This window comes from Myxine glutinosa, chromosome 2 (genome assembly GCF_964187855.1).
Source record: "Myxine glutinosa chromosome 2, kmMyxGlut1.1, whole genome shotgun sequence".
In the NCBI taxonomy this organism is placed as follows: Eukaryota; Metazoa; Chordata; class Myxini; order Myxiniformes; family Myxinidae; genus Myxine; species Myxine glutinosa.
The window spans coordinates 215,627,445-215,650,497 of NC_136262.1; the positions used below are offsets into that span (position 1 = coordinate 215,627,445).

At 43.6% G+C, this 23,053-nt stretch overlaps 1 protein-coding gene across 1 annotated transcript in view; it reads right to left on the bottom strand.

Annotated features, from left to right (window-relative positions):
- Positions 1-754: 754 nt before the first annotated feature.
- Positions 755-23,053, bottom strand: part of LOC137420857 (synaptopodin-2-like) — a 46,439-nt gene continuing 24,140 nt past the window's right edge. The window contains exons 2-4 of the mRNA XM_078772236.1: positions 20,266-20,578; positions 19,639-19,980; positions 755-1,405 (exon numbers count right to left, since the gene is read on the bottom strand). Coding sequence (XP_078628362.1) covers positions 1,185-1,405; positions 19,639-19,980; positions 20,266-20,557 — 855 coding nt within the window. The 5' untranslated portion in view covers positions 20,558-20,578 and the 3' untranslated portion in view covers positions 755-1,184. The remainder of the gene's footprint in view (positions 1,406-19,638; positions 19,981-20,265; positions 20,579-23,053) is intronic.

A 23,053-nucleotide genomic window follows, 5' to 3' on the forward strand; every position in this document is an offset into this window, starting at 1 on the left:
TGGGCCCGACGACTTGGAGTTACCCCCTTCGTCACCCGACCCTGTTGGCGCCTCCGACGCCGGGGACACAGGGATACGTGATGCCGTACCCGGGGAATTTCGGACGCGTGCTGGCAGAGAAATTCGCCGCCCGGCCCGATACGGTTGGGTCGACTGATGTTCCGTACCCTGTTCGTGCTGACGCTCACTCGCTTTTAGCCGCGCTGCCGTATAATTCTGACGGGGGGGAGAATGTAGTGAAATCGTATTCGTACTGAACCCGGGGTGATGCTCGCTGCTCGTTGACACCACTAGGGGCGTGACTATAAGACCCGCTGCTGCGGACGGTGCTCCGAGACTTCTCCTGTGACACGTTACATCTGGTAGACTCGCTAACGGTACGCCTGCATAGAATATCCAGCTTGCTTGCATTGAATGTTATGAATGGTCCCATGTGATGTCACATCGTATACTTATTGTATTTCCTTTATGTACAGCCGTTTGAGCTCCGCGATGGAGAGGTCATACGTCGCGCATTGAGCGATAGAGTTGTACACCCGGTAGTCGATTTTTGAATGTAGTGTTGCTAGCTTCGCGGCAGCCGTCGGCGCGGTCTCAGGCTCGTCAAATTGATTCTCCAATGTTCTGAGCCAGTGCTTCAGTTGCAAGCCACCATCCGGGGCTTGTGGGTCGGCACAGAATACGGCAACCGTCAGCGTCTTGTTGCCAGCCATGTCGGTAGATCTTAAATGCAATTAAACCACCCGTTGGACTAAAGTTGTGTGGACCTGATTGGTATTCCACAACAGTATGTTTATTTGCAACAGAGCTGCAGCCGGTTTGGGATGCGAGTGAGTGTCATGATGAACATTTGAACGTGATGCAGGACATTTCCAAAGAGCGCCATCAATCCGACACAGCTTAGGCTAGAATGAAGCTAGGCCGAGGAACTCCTCCAAGTGGAGACGAGCATGCTTCCTCAAAATAACATGCATTCATGTCGGCCTTTATCATGAGAAAAAGCACGTGGAGAAAGTGAAGGCTGAATGAAGACGAGTGAAGGAAAAACAACATATAAAGAAAGAATTAATGAAAATTACTGGGAAAGAGTGATAAATATGTCAACTTGAATGATCGAATGGATAAAGATAAACTCGAAAGCCAGAAAAGCAAAAGTGCCATCCTCTTAAAAACGGGAATCCACATCATTCGTCTTCACTACATCCAAGAAACTCCATCCTCACTTCTCGGCGTCTAAAAAGCTCAGCGCCACGACCTCCTGCTTGCAACTTGACCTTCGTGACTTCTGAACTTGGCCTGGGATTGACCTTGACCTCTTTGCCTTCATTCTGACTTTCACCTTGTCCGGTATCGAAGCGTTGAACGAGGCAGAGGAGATCCGGGTTGGGTGCCAATTTGGGTTTTTCTGCAAAAAAAAACGATGGAAACAAAGTTTGGTGATAAAAGTATCAAGAGTAAGAACAAGGACACCGCCGAGCTCTTTTTGAATTTATGATTCTGGAAATAGGATGTATTTAACACATTCATAAATATGGAATGTAACATGAAAGATAGTTTGGAGAGAAAGAGCTCAAATATATTTGAACCTCATTAATAACATTATAAATAAGGTACTGTAGAACTTATTTGATTTTGAGTAATTGAGATTTTCTAATTAAATCTAATATCATGTGAGAATAATCTTATAATATTCTTGACCTGTAATCATTTTTAGCTCACCTAGAACTAAGTTCAGGTGGAGCTTATGTGATGGCACGTCGTCTGTCAGTCTGTAAATACTTGCAACTTCTCCGAAACCGCCGAAGGGATTGTGACCAAACTTGGCACAAATGATATTTGTTGTGTTGTGACTAAAGTTAGTTCACGGCATTAGAAAATCAGGGTCTAAAGGGGTCTACCGGGGTCAAAGTGGATCCAGGTTTGACCCCCCAAAATAGATATTTGCTTTCTTCTCCGAAACTACGCACACAATTTCGATGTAACTTGACCACAATGTTCATCCCTCATGATGTACCGAAGTTTTTTCACATCACTAAGAAAATCGAGGTCGAAGGGGTTTTTCAGGGCGTCAAAGTGGGTTTAGGTTTTACCTCCCAAAATAGGTATTTGATTTCTTCTCTAAAACTACACCCACGATTTCGATGAAACTTCACCACAACCTCCACCACCCGTGCTGTACCTAAGTTTGTTCACGGCATTTTTTAAAAATCTGATGTACTGAAGGCATTTTAAAAAATCTGCCCCTTTGGGAGTCTACAGGGGGGGTTGCTCCACAAAATAGGTATTTGCTTTCTTCTCAGAAACTACACACGCAATTTCGATGAAATTTCACCACAAAGTTTCATCGAAATAGGGTGTGTAGTTTCAGAGAAGAAAGAAAATATCTATTTTGGGGGGTCAAACCTGGACCCAATTTGACCCCCCCCCCCCCCCCCGTAGACTCCCAAAGGGGAAGATTTTTTTAAATGCTGTAAACAAACTTTGGCACATCATGGGTGGTGAATGTTGTGGTAAAATTTCATCGAAATAGTGTGTGTAGTTTCAGAGGAAAAAACAAATTCCTATTTTGGGGGATCAAACCTGGATGCACTTTGACCCCCGGGAAACCCCCTTAGACCCCGATGTTTTTTAATGCCGTGAACAAACTTTAGTCACAACACAACAAATATCATTTATGCCAAATTTGGTCACAATCCCATCAGCGGTTTCGGAGAAGAAGTTTCAAGTGTTTACGGACGGACTTACGGACTGACGCGGCATCGCATAAGCTCCCCTGAACTTCGTTCCAGGTGAGCTAAAAATTGGGGTCTGAGGAGGTATATGGGGTTAGGGGTGGGGTGGGGGGGGGGGGTTGCCCCCAAAATAGGTATTTTTTTGTTTGTTTGTTTAAAATCTTAATATTATGTTCGTAATACACGTTATGTTAGTAATACATCTACATGCTGCCCTGTGTTCTAGCAACCACTGAAATTGGTTTAAAATACCTTTAGTTAGTGCATTATACTGTTTATTCCACCAGGTGAGCGCCAGGAGTATTGCCCCTATGTTTAATATATACAATTAGGTAAACTCCAAACTTGTCACAACTGTAATCTATTGAATGTTATGACAATAAAGTGAGAATTATGAGCAGAAAACAATGACATTCTTATAATCTATAAATATATATTTATTTATATATATATATATATATATATATATATATATATATATATATATATATATATATATATATATATACAGTCTTGGCATCAAAATGTGAAAAACTCATGAAGGGCGTGAATACTTTCTGAAGGTACAGTCTCTGCTGGAGATGTGCAGTCGTGGTCAAAAATACTGGCACCCTTGCACTTTTTTCAAACAATGCACCATTTCTTCCAGAAAATTGTTGAAATGAAAAAAAATATTTTCATATCCACATAATTATTTCTTTGGTTTACAGTGGAACAAAACAAAAAAAGCCGAAAAAATGACTAAATCTTAGCTTATCACACACAGAAATCCTAAAATGGCCCGGACAATATTAATGGCACCTTTTAGAAGTTGTTAGAAATAATTAGATTTCAAGCAGGTGATTTTCCTTTACTTTGGAATTGAACTCACCTGTGGTGAGTTGCAAGTGCCTGCAATATAAAAATCACTCATTCAACCAGTTTGAATGGAGAAAAAGAGTCATTCTGCTGTTTTGGGGGCACTGTGGATACCGCAACGAGCATGGAAAAAAGAAGGAAAACCAGGGAATTGTCTGAGGAGGTCAGACACAAGATTGTAGCCAAGCTTGGACAATCTCAAGGCTACAAGTCCATCTCCAGAGACCTTGAAGTTCCTGTGTCCACGCAATGTTATCAGGAAGTTAAGGCCCGTGCCACTGTAGCCAACCTCCCTGGACGTGGCCACAAGAGAAAACCTGATCGAAGATTGCCGAGAAGGATTGTTCGACTGGTGGAGAAAGCACCTCGATAAACTGCCAAACAGATTCAAGCTGACCTTCAGACACAAGGTACGACAGTTTCAACTCAATGAAAGGGGGTTCTATAGAGGACCCCACTGCTGAGAGAGAGAGACAAAAGAAATCCCGACTGGAGTTTGTCAAAACACACGTGCACAAGCCAAAATCCTTCTGGGAGAATGTCCTGTGGACAGATGAGACCAAATTAGAGCTTTTTAATAAAGCACATCATCTCTATGTTTACAGAAAACAAAATGAAGCCTTCAAAGAAAAGAACACCTTCCCTACAGTCAAACATGGAGGAGGTTCAGTGATGCTACGGGCTGCTGTGCTGCCTCTGGCACTGGGTGTCTTGAATGTGTGCATGGCATCATGAAATCAGGAGATTACCAAGGCATTTTGGAGTGCAATGTTCAACCAAGTGTCAGAAAGCTGGGTCTCTATGGAAGGGCATGGGTCTTGAAGCAGGACAATGACCCCAAACACACTTCAAAAAGCACCCAGGAATGGTTCAAGACAAAACTCTGGACTGCTCTGAAATGGCAGCAATGAGTCCTGATCTAAATTCCATTGAAAATCTGTGGGAAGATCTGAAAACAGCAGTTGGGAGAAGGCACCCTTCAAATCTGGGAGAAATGGAGCAGTTTGCACAAGAAGAGTGGGACAAACTGCCAGTAGAGAGGTGTGGGAAGCTCATTCATGGCTACAGGAAGCGCTTGACTGCAGTTATTTTGTCCAAAGGCTGTGCTACCAAATATTAAGTCGAGGGTGTCAATAATTTTGTCAATGCCATTTCTTTTTATCTTCTGATTTAAAAGGATATATCAAGTTCTGAATCAAAAACAAAGGTTCTGTAATATTAGCAGTAAAATAAAGAATTGTGGAGACCAAATATTTTTGTCAATTTCAACTTATTTTTAGAGAAAATTGTGTTATTTGAAAAAAGTGCAAGGGTGCCAATATTTTTGGCCACAACTGTATGTATATACATATATATATATATATATATATATATATATATAGTGCATTCAGAAAGTATTCAGACCCCTTCACTTTTTCACATTTTGTTATGTTGCAGCCTTATGCTGAAATCGTTTAAATTCATTTTTTCCCTCATAAATCTATACTCAATACCCCAAAATGACAAAGAGAAAACAGGATTTTAGAAAGTTTTGCAAATTTATTAACAAGAAAAAACTGAAATATCACATTGACATAAGTATTCATACCCTTTGCTATGACACTGGAAATTTAGCTCAGGTGCCACCCATTTCTCTTGATCAACTTTGAGATGTTTCTACACCTTGATTGGGGTCCACCTGTGGTAAATTCAATTGATTGGACATGATTTGGAAAGGCACACACCTGTCTATATAAGGTCTCACAGCTGACAATGCATATCAGAGCAAAAACCAAGCCACGAGGTCGAAGGAACTGCCTGCAGAGCTCAGAGACAGGATTGTGTCGAGGCACAGATCTAGGGAAGCCTACAAAAAAATTTCTGCTGCATTGAGATTCCCAAGAGCACAGTGGCCTCCATAATTCTTAAATGGAAAATTTTGGAACAACCAGGACTCTTCCTAGAGCTCGCTGCCCGGCCAAACTGAGCAATCGGGGGAGAAGGGCCTTGGTAAGAGAGGTGACCAAGAACCCGATGGTCACTCTGGCTGAGTTGCAGAGATCCTGTGTGGAAATGGAAGAAACTTCCAGAAGGACAACTATCACTGCAACACTCCACCGATCTGGGCTTTATGGCAGTGGCCAGACGGAAGCCTCTCCTCAGTGAAAGACATGTGAAAGCCCACTTGGAGTTTGCAAAAAAGCACCTAAAGGACTCTCAGACTGTGAGAAACAAGATTATGTGGTCTGATGAAACTGAGATTGAACTGTTTGGCCTCAATTCTAAGCATCATGTCTGGAGGAAACCAGGCACCGCTCATCACCTGCCCAATACCATCCCAACGGTGAAGCATGGTGCTGGCAGCATCATGCTGTGGGGGTGTTTTTCAGCAGCAGGGACTTCCAACAGGACAATGACCCGAAGCACACAGCCAAGACAATGCAGGAGTGGCTTTGGGACAACTCTGTGAAGGTCCTTGAGTGGCCCAGCCAGAGCCCTGACTTGAACCCATTCGAACATCTCTGGAGAGACCTGAAAATGGTTGTCCATCGACGGTCCCCATCCAACCTGACAGAGCTTGAGAGGATCTGCAGAGAATAATGGCAGAAAATCCCCAAATCCAGGTGTGCAAAGCTTATCGCGTCATACCCAAGAAGGCTCGAAGCTGTAATCGCTGCCAAAGGTGCTTCAACTAAGTACTGAGTTAAGGGTCTGAATACTTATGTCAATGTGATATTTCAGTTTTTTCTTTTTAATAAATTTGCAAAACTTTCTAAAATCCTGTTGTCTCTTTGTCATTACGGGGTATTGAGTGTAGATTGATGAGGGAAAAAATGAATTTAAACGATTTCAGCTTAAGGCTGCAACATAACAAAATGTGAAAAAAGTGAAGGGGTCTGAATACTTTCTGAATGCACTGAATACACAGTAAAACTTCCTCGAACGCGGTTTCCAATTTACACGCTGAATTAAATGCGTCAAAACCTCCCCAACGTGAGGGTGTGTTTCGCATTCATGTGATCGTGGCTGGTGTTTTCCAAAATATTTGTATTATTATTCTTCCTTGTCCACACAAGGGAGGTCTTCTTCGACTAAATACAAGGCTAAAAGGACCCCTTGTGTGGACAAGGGTTAATTAATATTTAATTTATACATGCGATGATACGAGTCGCCACCTGCAGTCATCGTGATCGCAATTCGATTTTACTTTCTGGATTAATTGCGACAAAAACGGCCGGCGTTTTCCCAAAGATTTTGATATCCTGAAATTCGGATTTGATTACTTGGAAGAATAAGTAGAAGAACTGTTAAAGTCCCATGGAGAAGAACTTGATGAACTTGTGACCCAAACATCTCATGAAGAAGACAATGAAGAATATGATGAAGAGCCAGAAAAGGCAGAGTTAACCACCAAACTGCTGGAGGAGCTCTTCAAGGCAACAAAAACTGCCCAAGAAATTTCTGTAAGGATAGATCCTTTTGTGGAAAGAAGCCTGAAGTTAAAGTGGGCCATAGAGTCAGCTTTAAATCCCTACACAGAACGTCACAGGGAGTTAAAACAGAAGGCAAAGCAAGTGGCTATAACACAATTCTTTAGGCCTACTTCAACAGCTACCAGCAGCAATTCAACCCCTTCCACCAGCAAATCATCACCATCCACCAGCACTCAAACACCCAAACCTCCAACAACTACCTCACAATAACGTGAGTTATCTTGCAATAATACAGTACTATTGTGATACTAACACTTATTTTAATGTATATTTAATAATGCTGCACCATTCCATACAAAGAAACATGTAAATAAATAAAAAGAGCTAGAAAGGCCGTTTATGGGTCAGTGTTTTGGGAGCCTGGAACATATCCCCAATTTCCCCATAAGCTTAATGATTCCTCCAACACGAGGTTATCCCAGAACGTATCCTCCACGTTGGAGGAAGTTTTACTGTATATATATATATACTGACACACTTTGAAAACGCAAAACGGACTTTGGTTGCAATAATATGACAAACAACCAGTGGAACTGCTAGGTCTTTACTATGGAAGGAAAACAGGTTAATCAGTCGACAACCCACCAAAGAATATTGTCCTGACAGCAATCCCATAAGATGTCACACGTCATCAAACAGTCCCACCCTCCACCTCAAAGTCAGTATCTGTTGTGTCCACCATTTGCACGTGCACAAGTCTGATAGTGGCATCAGGGATGTTCCTCCACTCATTCTGTAATGCCTGACCCAACGCAGCAACGTTGTGTGGTGGCGGCTGACGTCGGCGTACACGTCGTCCAAACTCATCCCAAAGGTACGCGATAGGGTTTATGTCTGGGAACAAAGCTGGCCAATTGTTTGGGTTAGGGTTAGTTGTTAGGGTTAGGGTTAGTTGTTAGGGTTAGGGTTAGTTGTTAGGGTTAGGGTTAGTTGTTAGGGTTAGGGTTAGTTGTTAGGGTTAGTTGTTAGGGTTAGGGTTAGTTGTTAGGGTTAGGGTTAGTTGTTAGGGTTAGGGTTAGTTGTTAGGGTTAGGGTTAGTTGTTAGGGTTAGCATTAGTTGTTAGGGTTAGTTGTTAGGGTTAGGGTTAGTTTTTAGGGTTGGGGTTAGTTGTTAGGGTTAGTTGTTAGGATTAGGGTTAGTTGTTAGGATTAGGGTTAGTTTTTAGGGTTGGGGTTAGTTGTTAGGGTTAGGGTTGGGGTTAGTTGTTAGGGTTAGGATTAGTTGTTAGGGTTAGGGTTAGTTGTTAGGGTTATGGTTAGTTTTTAGGGTTGGGGTTAGTTGTTAGGGTTAGTTGTTAGGATTAAGGTTAGTTGTTAGGATTAGGGTTAGTTTTTAGGGTTGGGGTTAGTTGTTAGGGTTAGGGTTAGCTTTTATGGTTGGGGTTAGTTGTTAGGATTAGGGTTAGTTGTTAGGGTTAGGGTTAGTTTTTAGGGTTGGGTTAGTTGTTAGGGTTAGTTTTTATGGTTGGGGTTAGTTGTTAGGGTTAGTTTTTAGGGTTAGGGTTAGTTTTTATGGTTGGGGTTAGTTGTTAGGGTTAGTTTTTAGGGTTAGGGTTAGTTGTTAGGGTTGGGGTTAGTTGTTAGGGTTGGGATTAGTTGTTAGGGTTAGGGTTATACAAAGTTGCGTTTTCAAAGTGTCGGGTTGCGTTTTCAAAGTGTGTCAGTATATACATATACACACACACACACACATGTCAAGTAGTAGATTTGTTATTGCCTAAAGTTCAGTTATAGACGTTGGGTGCTAATGTGTTATGATTTATATGATGTCTAAAAATGCTATTTCATAAAGTAAATAAAGGGTTTTTGCTTCGTTTTAGTTTTGGATGAGGAAAGGCTTAAAATGAGGTCATGCTGAACAAATTGTATACGTGTGCTTTTTTCGAGGCTGGTCGTAAAACCACGCCCACATGCGCTTGTTTTTGCGTAATGCTAGTAGAATGACATGATCGTTAACCATATATATTTTGTTTTAATCTCAGCAACGCATGACTCTGTATAAACATGCTTTGGATTACTCATGTACACAAACCCATAAAATATATGGGTTTGTTTGGCTAAGCATACACTCTCCTCATTGTGAGTTACATTTCTGTTTTCTCGGAGCCCAGAGAAACATTTGGTCCAAATGATAAGGACGGGCTGACTCCCCCGAATGATAACGGTGGGAGGAACCTCTCCCAGTGTTGTTTGTTCCCTCGGAGATTTCCTGATAAAACGTGTCCCTATATAAATGGACTGGGAATCAATGTGTTTTCAGGAAGGCTTGACGTGGCATGAGACTGGCTCTTGCTATAGATGTCTTGGCCTCCTCCGGATCTGTATAAGTTGGTTATTAATAAAGCTGCGCCATTTTTCAGGCTATTTGTGGACTTCTTTTGCAAACGAAGAGCTGATTCTTCACAGATGGTACCAGGAGTGGGGTGTCAACAGACGCGGAGGACGGGAAACGGAGCCCGAGGGACAGGAGGAAGGCTGACCTGAGGCCGGCGCCGGCACGTTGATTTGATTAAAGGTGGGAGTTGTTTTATATCAGAGGGCTATTATTCCAAATTCGTACCTTCCTCCTTCGAGCGGGTTCAGTCTCCTTGTCTTCCGCGCTGTCTGCACTCGAACAGAAATTGTAAGTAGAGGCTCATTTAGGCCTCAGAATGACGTAGCTTTGTTAAAGCCAGGATAAACAAGTAAGGATAAACCAGTAAGGACTTAACAGTAAGCTTAAAGTTACAGTTAGCACCAGGAGGGGAAAATGAGGTCGGACAGCCATATAGGTTGAAACCAGGTGGCCAAGATTTTTCCAGGAAGGAACAGCCCAGAGACAAGATGGGGTATGCCATTGCATGCCAGGGAACGAAGGGCTGTGGCTAAACTTAGACGGCCAAAGGGACATGGCCAGGAAGGGTGAAATGCGTAGGTACCAGGTAGGTTTGACAAGAAGGTAGTGACAACTACGAGGTCAAGCCAGGAAGCTCTAGACTAAGTTCTAGACAAGAGGTCCAGATAAAGCAGGCCAGGACCTGGTGGACAAGAGAAAATAAATAAGCTCACAGGAAATGGGCCAGGTGGCCACAGGGTGAGAAGGACAGGTTAGGTTTTGAAATATTGAAAATTGAAGCAGGAGCTGCATTGTAGGAATTTGAAGCTTCAGAGCCAAAGGAAGCAAGTTCAGGAAGCAAAGTTCAGGACAAAACAATTAAGGAGGTAGTTAAGCAAGCAAATCAGCGGCTAATGCCGCTCGTCCATAATCCGGACCAAGACCCCGCGAAAGGGGAGGTAGCCACCATGCCCCCAACCCCCCCCCCAAGACCTGAGCTCAGCCCCGGGGCTCTAGGCAACACCCCAACACCCCCCGCCCTGCCTCCCCTTTCCACCTCAACCCACCCCCCGTCCAAACCCGTCCCAAAAAATCCTTTTCCTTGAATGAGAGACGTAACATGAATGAGGAATGAATGTATATTGGGATGTTAATTGACGTGTGTGTCTGGCCAATGTGTTTGTCTGTGTGTCATGTGCAAAGCAGAGGGTTTCGGTGTGAAACTTTGTAAGCGATCTGCTCGACTTGGGGGAAATTCAGGCCGGGAATGTCCATTTTAACGTCTATCCGAGAGAACAGGCGAGGTCCTGAACTGAGTCCGGATTTTCATCTGTTTGGGAGTTGTTTGGGAAGCGAATTGATATAAATCGGGTCAGGAAAGCACCCGGAGTGCCCTTGTCGATCTACTGTTGATATGAAGCGGTTTCTTGGAGATGGTTGCAGAATTCGAATCAATATGTGTGTTTTATTTGAATTGAAGAGTTCATTCAATGGCAGATATTGTGGATTGTATGTGTGGGATGTATCGCTGAGGCAGCTCACCTTTGAAATTGGTGTCATATAGTGCATTTTGGGGTCGGGTGCGATGAGGTTGCTCAGAGTGCCGGCGATAACTCGCCCACTCTCAGAGGAAGTGTGTGCCCAAATGCATTGTGGGTCATTTCGACTTTGCTGGATGTCGGACGTTCACATGTCAGTATCTTGTCAGAATCTTCTTCTTCATGTCATGTCCTTCATCCTTCATCTTCTTGTCAGAATTAGACATGAGTCATGAGCCATGTCGGAATAGTGGCCGGCTGCGACATATATGCCAGGCAATGTCACAGGACGAATACGTTATTTAAGATGGATTTATATGGATGGATTTATTTAGGATGGTTAAATTAAACGATTTCAAGACAGAGTAATTAATTTCCGGAGCCAAAAAGTCTTGTTCATACAGTAAGTGAGATACAGTGCGAATAAATGAGATTCAGAGAGATCTCTGATTGAGGTAGGCAGAAATGTCACGGTTTCAACAGAACGCTGATCCGAGGAAGGAGGACGGTTGAGGTTTCAACTGTCGGTATGTGGTGTGGCTTGTGCCAAGGTGTGGGCGCGAGGAGGTGTGTTGATGAAGCGTTGTGCGAACGAGGAAGGATGTGCGAAAGGTGTGCACCAGGTAGAGAGGTGCTGCATTGTAGAGCACGTACGGAAGTCCCTGAACGGATTGTGACGGTTGTTGGATTCGTAGAAGTTAGCATTATGCTATGTAGAGCCACATTAATGGTCATTTGTCCATTGTCGCCGGACTTGCATTACTTGTGGGATAATAAAGCGCTGGTTACCCCAATTCGAAGTTTGACCTTTTAAAGTTTAGTTGACCTTTGTTCGAGATATGCAAGGGAAAGGTCAGAGGTAATTCACTAACCTTGGAAGAACGACAGGCGGAGTCAGTCTACAGGGTGTTGCTTTAACGACAGGATATAGAACTTAAATCTGGAGAGAATATCGGGACATATATTGTTGGTTAAACCAAAATCATGTACGTAATTAATGAACAGAGAATATCGAGTCCTGTTTGTCTTTGTAATTGTCGTTGATGTCCCGATTCAGGGGTCTCAAGAAATAAACAGACTTCCGGTGCCGACCGGAAGCGTCAGGTACAGTACGCTTGGAATTTAATTTATCCGGGCCGAGCACAGTGACGTTCGATCGAGCTGTGGGGATTTGAGATGGATTTGAGTCACGTTAAATGGAGGACATTTGTGAGGATGAAGAGATGCAAGTAACGTGGATTAAATTGTGGTATCACGAGTTGGGTGCCAGAGATATTGTGGTTATTATAACTCACTGATTATAGGGGGCGCCGGGCGCACCGAGTACAGATCGGGTTGCATGATGGAGCACGCATGCATGGATTTTGGCTTTGCGAGGCCCCGGATAGAAATTGGCATTTCGATGCTGTGGATTATATTGTACCTGCCCGGAAAGGGGATGTCCTGTGCTGGGGCTGGCGACATGCCTCTGTTATTTGTCTGTCTGTCGGTCTGATTGTAAGTCTTTGGTACTGGGAGGGCTAATTGAGTGCTTAGGCGTCATTGTTCCATGGAGGCAGGTCCAGGGGTTTTGGTCCAGCCTGCAAGGAGTCCAGGGGCTTGTTTTAGGGCTGGGTCGCCAAAAATGGGATGCTGTGCCCATCTGGATGTAAAATTATCCATCAAGGACGGGGAATAATGTGCAGTGTGATTGGGTAAGAGGTAAAGGCCATAAAACACCAACCCCATGAGGAACGAAATAAATGGAGAGATGTTGGGATCACATGATGGTTGGGATTGAAGAACAACCTACTGGGATTTCAAACCTGTGTTTGGGTCTGGGGCAACTGGGTGATGGGCAATAGTGTATGAGTGAGTAATTATGATCTGTTTAAGTGTAAGAGGCGGTGGAGAAGAAAGGGGTGATGAAAAGTTATTTGTTTAGTGTGAAGTAGGTTGGTTGCTTATTTGTCACAGTAAGATGAGAGTTGTGTTTTTAAGCTTGGTCTTTGAATGAATTGTTGCTTGGAATGTGTTGATTGGAAAAGTGATTTCTGATCGCTGATCCGATCTGGTTTTGAATTGTTTGATTTAATTTTGAATTGATTGGAGGTAATAAGGATTTGTGTTGATTTCCTGATTTGAGTTCATCTGGAAACGAAGACAGATGGGATTAATGTGTATATCAGGAACAATTTGGAAAAGAAATATGGATATATGACATTACTAAAATATAACCAAGCAATTGAGAGTTCTTGGGTTAATGGGATATAAATAAATGCATCTACAAGTTGATGGTTTATAAAAATTTAGTTCTGGATGATACTTAAACGATGAACAATGTTGGCAATATACAAAGAATGTGACTTGTTTTTTGGGGGGCAAAGTTATGAGTGGTTGTGGGCAAACGAAGATTAATTTAGATTTATCATAGTTAAGTTCGAGGAAGTTGATTTGAAGCCAGAATTTCATTTGGATGCCAGAAAGGAGAAAGGAGATGCTGAAAGCCAGAAAGGAGATGCTGTTGTCTACTCTGAATGACAGGTGGCGGTATCCAGGGCGCTGAGGAGTTTGTTCACGTTGTAAAGTTTGTTTATTTAGTTTGTTTATTGTAGAGAAGAGTGCTTTTGGGATTCCGGAGCCAGAGTGGATAATTTGAGGGTAGTAGGTGGAGTAGAGGACATCTTTGCAGTGCTGTAGGTGGTCCATGTGAAGCTTGGGAGTGAACTGATTTGGGTTTAATAGGCACAAGCTGGTCTAAACAGGGTGAGGAGGATGGCGTGATTGATGATGTCAAAGGAGGCGTTGAGGTGAGGAGGATGAAAATGTTGAGGTTGCCGGCGTCAGAGGAGAGAAAAGGTCGCTGGTGATTTTGAGGAGAACAGTTTCAGTACTGTGGCTGGAGCAGAATCCGGATTGGGATGTTTCATACAGGTTATTGGCAGAGTGGTGATGTTTGAGTTGAGTGGCCACAGCACGTTCCAAAACTTTTGACAGAAAGGGTAGATTGGAGATGGGTCTGAAGTTATTTAGGGTGTCAGGGTTTAGTCCAGGGTTTTTCCAGAACGGGGGTGAAGTTTCACGAGTTTTTGGGGAAATCGGTATGTGAAGCTGGATTAAGTTGGAACTGCTTGATGAGCCATGGAGATGGATTGGGTTTTGTTGTTGGTTGTCTGGGAGTTCGGTTGTTGCATTGCCAAAGGTTTCTGTGTGGTGGACACACTCGTTGGCTGTTGTCTTGTGTGACGTGGATGGAGATGTATGTGGCTGTGTGTGGCTGCCTGGAGGGGAAGGCGGCTACAGTGGTTGATATTGGTTGTGGGTTGTCCGGGGTGCTTCGATTTGCATAAGGGGTGAAGATTGGGATATTACATTATTTTGAGTAAGTATTGGCATGAGTAATTACAGAAGTAATTATGAGTTCTTATGAGTAATTAGTGGTATGAGTATTAGTTATGAGTTCCAGGTGTTGAGCTAGTTATGCTAGTTATCCAGCTAGTTATGAGTAAGTGATTATTTTAGTAAAATTACATGTTTCGCTGTGTTGTTGATCTGGGGACAAGCTAGTTTGATGGGTACCCTGGGGTCTTCAGCGTGTCTATGTGTTTGTCTGGCTGTTACACTAGACTCTGGGATGTGTTTTCATGAGACGAATTTCAGAATTGATGACAATTCAGTGAGTATGGTGGACAACGTGAAGTGGCTGGTGTGAAGGAAGGGGTTGGGAAAGATGGACCCCCTTCACGAATACCCAGTAGGGTAGCTTAATTTCAGACATAACAGTGAGAATCTATTGTGAGCGAATCACAGTGGGTGAGGAAAACATTGTGTGTGACCAGACACCAGAACTGACCAGAATTGAAATTGGAAGTAGACCAGGTTATTTCTATTATTTGTTTATTCGTGAAAATAAATAAATAATAGGGGGAGGTTCATGGAGGTTAATGGTGGTTTGTTTGTATTAATCGAGGTTAATGGTGGTTTGTGTTTGTGTTAATGGAGGTTAAAGGTGGTTGGTTTGTGGTAATTCTAGTTGAAACTCTCGCTGAAGTAATTTTCGTTTATTTTTATTTTTTGATTCGATTTGAGAGTTGAGATGATTGATTTTTTATTAATTTTATAATTTTATTTTTATTGATGTTGGAAACAGGTAATGGGATGCTGAGAGAAGGATTGAATTTAATTTGAATTGGACTGGATTAAATGGGATTGAATTTAAAAATTGAATATTGGATAAAATTGGATCCACTTGAAAAAAGTGGATTAGGAAATTGGAGACCTGTAGACCAGGCGCTCCCAGGAGACTTGTGGACCAGGTGTTCCACCAGAGAAAAAAAGACCAGGTGTTCGTGGAGCACTTCACCTGCAAGAACGCCTTGGAACCAAGGTGGAAGGGACCAGTCCAGGTGTTGCTGACTACACCAACGGCAGTCTTTTGCGAGGGCAAGACTTCGTGGATCCACGCCACGCACTGTAAGTTGGCCATACAAGCACCAGACACCACACCCCCAGAACACAGTAAGGATGGGCCTAATCATAGGTACAATACTATTGATAGCGACAGCAGCTAGGGGAAACTCCGATTCCAATAGATGCAAAAACGAAACCCGACACCTCACCGTAACATGGGGACAAAGAGTATCACTACCATGTTTCGAACAGAAAGCCCTGCACACAAATTGGGTGAACATAAATTGGCTAGCACTGTCGGCAGGGCCTGGACGCGTTGGCATGATACTACAAAAGCAACGAGAGTTCCGGGAAGACGGGCAAGCTAGCATTAAGACCTTGGCCCAACCAGGATACAAATGGGGAACCCCTGATTTTAAGCTTCAAACACGCACGCGCCTAGAGAAAGGCATGACTATGCAGGTCCGGTGCAGCGTCTGGACCCCTGGCGCGGCCGGTGGCGAAAAGAACTACATACGATGCATCGAATACATACTCACGCCACAACCCCAGAATAAGGCCCCAAAGAAGGGTGAAAACACATATTGGAAAGTGGCCAGGGAAGTGGCAACAATTCAAAATAGGACACACTGCTGGTCGTGCATGCACTTTCCCCAAGCAGGCACCACAGGAATACACATGATAGTGCTACCTCTGTCCCTCAATGACCTCTGCTCACAACCTATCGATCCCCCATGTTTAGTCACCACGCTGGAAAGAGAAGGGGTTGACAACGGCAAGAGTTGCAATCGACAATTTAATTATCGCCCGTCAATGATTGCCCATGTGGCCGAGAGGCCTGCCCCCGTCTGGGTCAAACCACAGAAAGGGAGGGTCTGCCTCCAGGGTTCCGGCCACTTGCGTATGGGAGAATCAGAATGCGCCTACACTCTCCCCGGGAAGCTGGGACAAGGGAGCTCGGGGATTACATTACGAATAGTACTGCAAGATAAACGCAACCACAACATAACGGCTATAACATTCTCTAGGGGGGGTTAGTAGGATTAATGGGGTGGTAAAGGGACTCCAGTGCTTATCCACCCACCTGGTCCCACCCCATGGGACAATGTTTATATGCGGCGACAAGGCTTACCCCTATTTACCAAATAATTGGGGGGGCACATGTTATCTGGGTTCAGTTCTTCCTGACGTTGAGATACTGGATGAGCGAGACCCAAAGTCCTTGGACAGGCGTTATAAGAGGTCAGTCATGAACGAAGATGGAACCACTAAACTACACGGGAGTCTATGGGAAAAGGTGTTTGGTTTCTTCTTCCCAGGAGCGGGCACAGTCATGGATAGTTTCCGGATAGATAAATTGGCTTTGGCCCTAGAAAAGGTGGCAAACGACACCGCTACGGCTCATGACATACTATTGGACACGGTAATTCACATGCGTACAATGGTGATGCAGAAGTGAGACTAAGGGAAACTAGCCACGCCCTGACGATCGATCGGATCGCGCGCGAAAATTCTTATACATTTAGCTGGCTCACTGACTGGTTCCAGGGATGGACGGGCACCATAGTGAAGTGGTTATTGACCGCACTGGCTGTGATAATCGGGGTAGTAATTTGGGGGGCACTAATGAAATCTCTAGTCCTCCTCTGTATGAGAAAGTATTTTACAGGATGGAAAGTGAAAAAGCCGCCGACAACGACTATGGTTCTGACCACAGAGGCCGTCGACCTGAACGGGTCCTTCAACAAGGCAGTTGCGACCAGCGCTCCAGAAAATTGTATTGAATTTTGTGACGACTGTGATACTTGTGTGGATCCCATGTGGGAACTGGCTGCTGCCTGTAACGGTGTATGTGATGACTGTGATACTTGTGCTATAAACCCCTTGCGTGTACTGGCTAACGCTGCTTATGTATTACAAGCTGACAGCTGCACGCCCCCTTCTGACCCAACTATGGATCTGATTGCGACACTGGGTCTGGCGGTCGAGGGACCCGACGTGGATATCCTAGACCCGCAAGCCGACCAGGCGCCCAAGGGAGACTTTGACATAAAGGAAGCCCCTCTCTTTTCTTCAAATGTTTCGGATCTCTTTGATCCAAATGTTTCGGATCTCTTTGATCCACATGTTGCGGATCTCTTTGCTTCAAGTGATTCGGATTCGGATTTTTACGCTCTGTACCCTGACCAGGAAATTGAGACACAAGATACTGACGACATTTTGTATTCCCCAGAACAGCAACACGTGAGGGACCTCATGGGCATGACCGTTGATTAACTTCGAAGATCTGCAAGGACTGCGTCTGCAAAGGGTGGGGGGAGCCAGTTCCGCAGGGGAAGTGATGCACCCTCTGGCGGAGCAGAACCTCATCTGGACCAGACGTCTTCGTTGTGGATCCGAAACGTTAATGAACTTTCATGTTCTGAGCCCTCAGGCTCCGAGCACGCACCACACGACACGTTCGCCAAATGCACGGGCGAGGCGCTTTGGGCGCACGATATGCCCTTGGGAGATACCCGCATTACACAATTATTTTTTTAATACCCGCATTACGCAATTATTTTTCAATAAAGCCCGATGTGGCACGTTGTCTCTTAAGATACTTTGTCTCGACGAGACAAGAGGAAGGAATGTCAAGTAGTAGATTTGTTATTGCCTAAAGTTCAGTTATAGACGTTGGGTGCTAATGTGTTATGATTTATATGATGTCTAAAAATGCTATTTCATAAAGTAAATAAAGGGTTTTTGCTTCGTTTTAGTTTTGGATGAGGAAAGGCTTAAAATGAGGTCATGCTGAACAAATTGTATACGTGTGCTTTTTTCGAGGCTGGTCGTAAAACCACGCCCACATGCGCTTGTTTTTGCGTAATGCTAGTAGAATGACATGATCGTTAACCATATATATTTTGTTTTAATCTCAGCAACGCATGACTCTGTATAAACATGCTTTGGATTACTCATGTACACAAACCCATAAAATATATGGGTTTGTTTGGCTAAGCATACACTCTCCTCATTGTGAGTTACATTTCTGTTTTCTCGGAGCCCAGAGAAACATTTGGTCCAAATGATAAGGACGGGCTGACTCCCCCGAATGATAACGGTGGGAGGAACCTCTCCCAGTGTTGTTTGTTCCCTCGGAGATTTCCTGATAAAACGTGTCCCTATATAAATGGACTGGGAATCAATGTGTTTTCAGGAAGGCTTGACGTGGCATGAGACTGGCTCTTGCTATAGATGTCTTGGCCTCCTCCGGATCTGTATAAGTTGGTTATTAATAAAGCTGCGCCATTTTTCAGGCTATTTGTGGACTTCTTTTGCAAACGAAGAGCTGATTCTTCACACACACACACACACACACACACACACACACACACACACACACACACACACAGCGTTGCCCTGATGAAGCCCCAACAAGGGTGAAACCAGGTCGGTAACTGTGGGTTTTGCATACACTTGTGACACTATCAAAATTAACATCCATAATGACGCACTGCTGGATGGCTCCTCCGGAGCTTGGCAGGTAATGAGGACATGCGTGGTGATGACGTTATGACGTTCGCTCATTAGGTTCGAGCACCAAATTACAGATACTGAATATATATATATTATATTAGTGCTGTGGCGATTAGGAAATTTAACTATAACCGATAGCCGATGAGAAAAAAAATTAATAATCTACCGATTATAATACTGATTCCGATTATAAAATAATTAATTAATGACGTCATTGCGCACAATAAGTGTTTGTCGTGCTTGATCGGTGCCACTCCCGGATTGATGTATTGACGGTATTTCGTGGTTGTGAACAGATACATTTGAAAGCCTTTTTCTAATCGATTGGTTCATCAAACAGAACAGTATTCTGTTATTTTAAAACGAACAATATATATAAAGCTCATTCTAACCACTCACTCACTGGCTGATATTAATATGTGCCTGAGCTCAATTTGGAGTGTCATAGCATAGGGGTTGAATACATATAAACTCAAGACATTTTGGTTTTTCATTTTTAATTATTTTGTAAATATTTCTCAAAAAATAAATCCCACTTGACATTTATGGGTATTTTGTGCAGATCAGTGACAAACAAAAAAATCTCATTTTAATCCATTATAAATTCAGGCTGTAACGCAATAAAATGTGAAAAAGTCGGGGGTGGAGGGGGAGGGTGTGAATACTTTCTGAAGGCACTATCTATGCATTCGAGATAAAGTGGTGTTGTCAATTGTTTATTTTTATTTGTGTGAGACTGCATGCGATAAATGATCTCTCCCAAAGATATATTTGATACTGTTCCCAAAGGTGTTTTGTTTTGCAAGTGGTCCAACCTTGAAAGGTAAACATTGGCAGATGCTGGTTGTGTCTCCCTCTTGCAGAGTCTAGAAGCCCAGAGCGTGGTGGAGGGGTAGCGGAAGAGCCACTCTGGGGGAAGGAGTATGCAGTAGTAGGTGAAGCCAGAGGAGGAAAAGTGGTGGAGGAGAAAGGTGGTGGCATTGTATAGGGAGAAGCCAGGGGAGAAGCCAGAGGAGGGAAAGGTGGTGCCATTGCATTTGTTGAACCCTGAACGAAAGGAATTGTCAGGGGAATAGTGGGAGACCTCGCCTGTGGCAGGGAAATGGGTGTGAAGGGACGGGCAGAGCGGTTAAGTGAAGATAATGGTTTTCGGGGGACTATGGGAGTAAAAATGATGCAATGAAAAATAATAAATATTATGGTTTAGGAGGTTGAGGAAGAGGGGGGTGGGGGAAGCAGAGTAAGCAAATACAAGGAAAAGAGGAGTGAGGAAGAAAGAGGATGACGGTTAAATGCGAAGTGGATATATTATCAATACAGATTATACAATGTAATAATGGTTGATACTGACAGTTTATTTTTGTCTTGCGACTACATTGTGATACTAAACTGAGATAGCGTATGAATTGTACATGGTATCGACACTGTATTGCAGACATCACCTTTTCCAGATTTAAGTGGCACCTTCTTGGAAGAGGTAGACCGTAACTTTGCAGCCACGCCTACAGGAGGCGTGACTCGTGTGGGCCACGCCCCCCACTGGAGATCCACCCCGACCTTTTCACTCATCTCAGGACATCCAGTGGGCAGGGGCGGAACGGCCCTGCCATCTGTTGCACCTTTGCCAGCCACAGGTGGTGCCTGCCTTTCGATTAAAGCTTCCAGCCGGGAGGTACGCTCCCGGCGCCGCGCAAACAGACGCGCACCTCGTCCCTCATTCTGCAGCAACTCCATTGAAGATTTCCTTCAAACGAACTCTAGAGATGAGATCAAATGACAAGAAAACGTCTCGGATTACAAACTATTGAAACATATTTCAAAACTCCAAAGATCCATAACCCACTAAATGTGCCATAAAGTCACAAACAAACCCCTATTTAGAATTCCAGATCATGCTGAGTGCAGTTCATGTAGCAATAATTGGGGGATTCTAACCATATAATTCCTGGAATAGTGGGGCGGCTTAGCCCAAATATTCAAAAGAATTGTGTATTTTGTGAAACAAGCACCAAATTTGGCACAAATGTACATTAATATGTTGCGAACATTTTCAGATATTGGGCCACTTGAAATTCCGTAATTTTTTTTTTCAAATTTTTTCAAATTTCGTAATTTCAAATTTTTCGGGTGACACCGTCACAATTTCGGTCTTCGAGGCCGGCCGATAGGCAAAGTGTGACCGGAAGGGACGAGGTTCTCCTGACCACGTGGCCCTCGATCTGGGAAGCGAGAGGCGTTCCATTAGTGGACGCGCCCCTCACGCCCTACTTTTGGGCGGCCCCGGCAGGCCGTTTGTTTTGACGTTCCGTGACAGGCCCCGCACCCCCACCTCCGGGCCGACCGGAAGCTTGTGCTGAGTACATCATACCTGAACAACTCAGTGAGGCAGAACACAGCAGTGCACACCAGGGTGACCCCTTCAGTGCATAAACCAATTAACCTGTCCACTGCAGGGCATATAGAAATGAAGTTATTTTCTGCATATAATAATAATATAAGTTCAGTTCTATATAACAATTTCTGTTATCACCACTACCACTACAACTACCACTACTACAAGCTTTGTCTGGAATTTTGTGGACTAACAGACAAACAGACATACAGACAAGCTGGGATCAAAACATTACCTCCTTCCACCATTGAGTGTAGAGGTAAACATCATGGAAATTATATCATGCCCTAGATTTAATTCATGCTTACCCGTGTATTTGCTTCACTGGTTCACAAGGTCTTTTGCATACATGTAATTCAGACTCTCGTCTTCATTGCTGACCACACAATGTTCGCAACATATTAATGTACATTTGTGCCAAATTTGGTGCTTGTATCACAAAATGCACAATTCTTTTGAATATTTGGGCTAAGCCGCCCCACTATATCGGCCGGCCTCGAAGACCGAAATTGTGACGGTGTCACCCGAAAAATTTGAAATTACGAAATTTGAAAAAATTTGAAAAAAAAAATTACGGAATTTCAAGTGGCCCAATATCTGAAAATGTTCGCAACATATTAATGTACATTTGTGCCAAATTTGGTGCTTGTATCACAAAATGCACAACAGGTTTGCTATGCTGCTACACTAGAAAGATACTTGTGGAAATAATTATTTAATGAAAGGATACTTGTTTAGTTAATGAAAATGTTTTTTTCCTGTTGACAAAGGACAAATTGGTGTGATAATTAGACCTCGTCTAAATTTTAGGAAGTAACCTCACCTCCATCTTCCTCTTCGTTTAATGTCGTGGGAAACAGCCACTCCATTAGAGAGCAACCTGGGGGGACCAGGATGGGCGGGTTGTGGTAAATATATATTGTTGTGGCTAATAAGTGCCCTGTCTGCAGCAGAGGTCAGTTGTTGTTGTTTCGTATGCAGCCTGTGCCTGTTGGTTACATCATTTATGGAAGTGTGGCTGTGCCGCAGATGCAGTGCCGCTGGTGATCATTTTGCCGATCTCAGAAGGATGACGAGCTCAGTCAACCCACCTGGTGTTATTTCAATGGCAAGACAGGCTAAAAGTCAAGAACCTAATATCTTAACCCAGCTGTCATAACCGTTAAGCCAATATCCGGTTTAGCGGGGCTCATAAACCACTCTTGTACTGTGTGTGGCACGTACACGACCGGTCAAAAGTTTTAGAACACCTCAATTTTTCCAGTTTTTTATTGAAATTTACGCAGTTTAATATCCCGATGTACTCTGAAATTAAGCATAGAACAAATAAACAATTGGAGATAAAAAAAAGAAATCATAGAATCATTCTGTTTCACAAAATATAATTTAAATTTTTGACTCCGCAAAGTCGCCACCTTTTGCAGATATAACCGCCGAACACACTCGTGGCATTCTTTCTACAATGGAAATCAAATATTGTTCGGGAAGTTCTTCCCAACACTGTTGCAGAAGTTCCCACAAATGTGTTGCACTTATAGGTTGCTTTGCTTTCACCCTTCTGTGCAGTTCATCCCAAACCAGCTCGATGGGGTTTAAGTCTGGAGACTGTGCTGACCATTCCATGATTTGAAGCCTACCGTCTTGTTCTTTTCCTCGAAGGTAGTTTTGACATAGCCTGGAGGTGTGTTTCGGGTCATTATCTTGCTGTGGGATGAACCCCTGACCAACTAGGCGTATACCAGAGGGTAATGCATGGCGCTGCAAAATGCTGTGGTAGCCCTTTTGATTCAGGGTGCCAGTCACTCTGTGCAAGTCGCCGACTCTGGATCCAGCAAAAG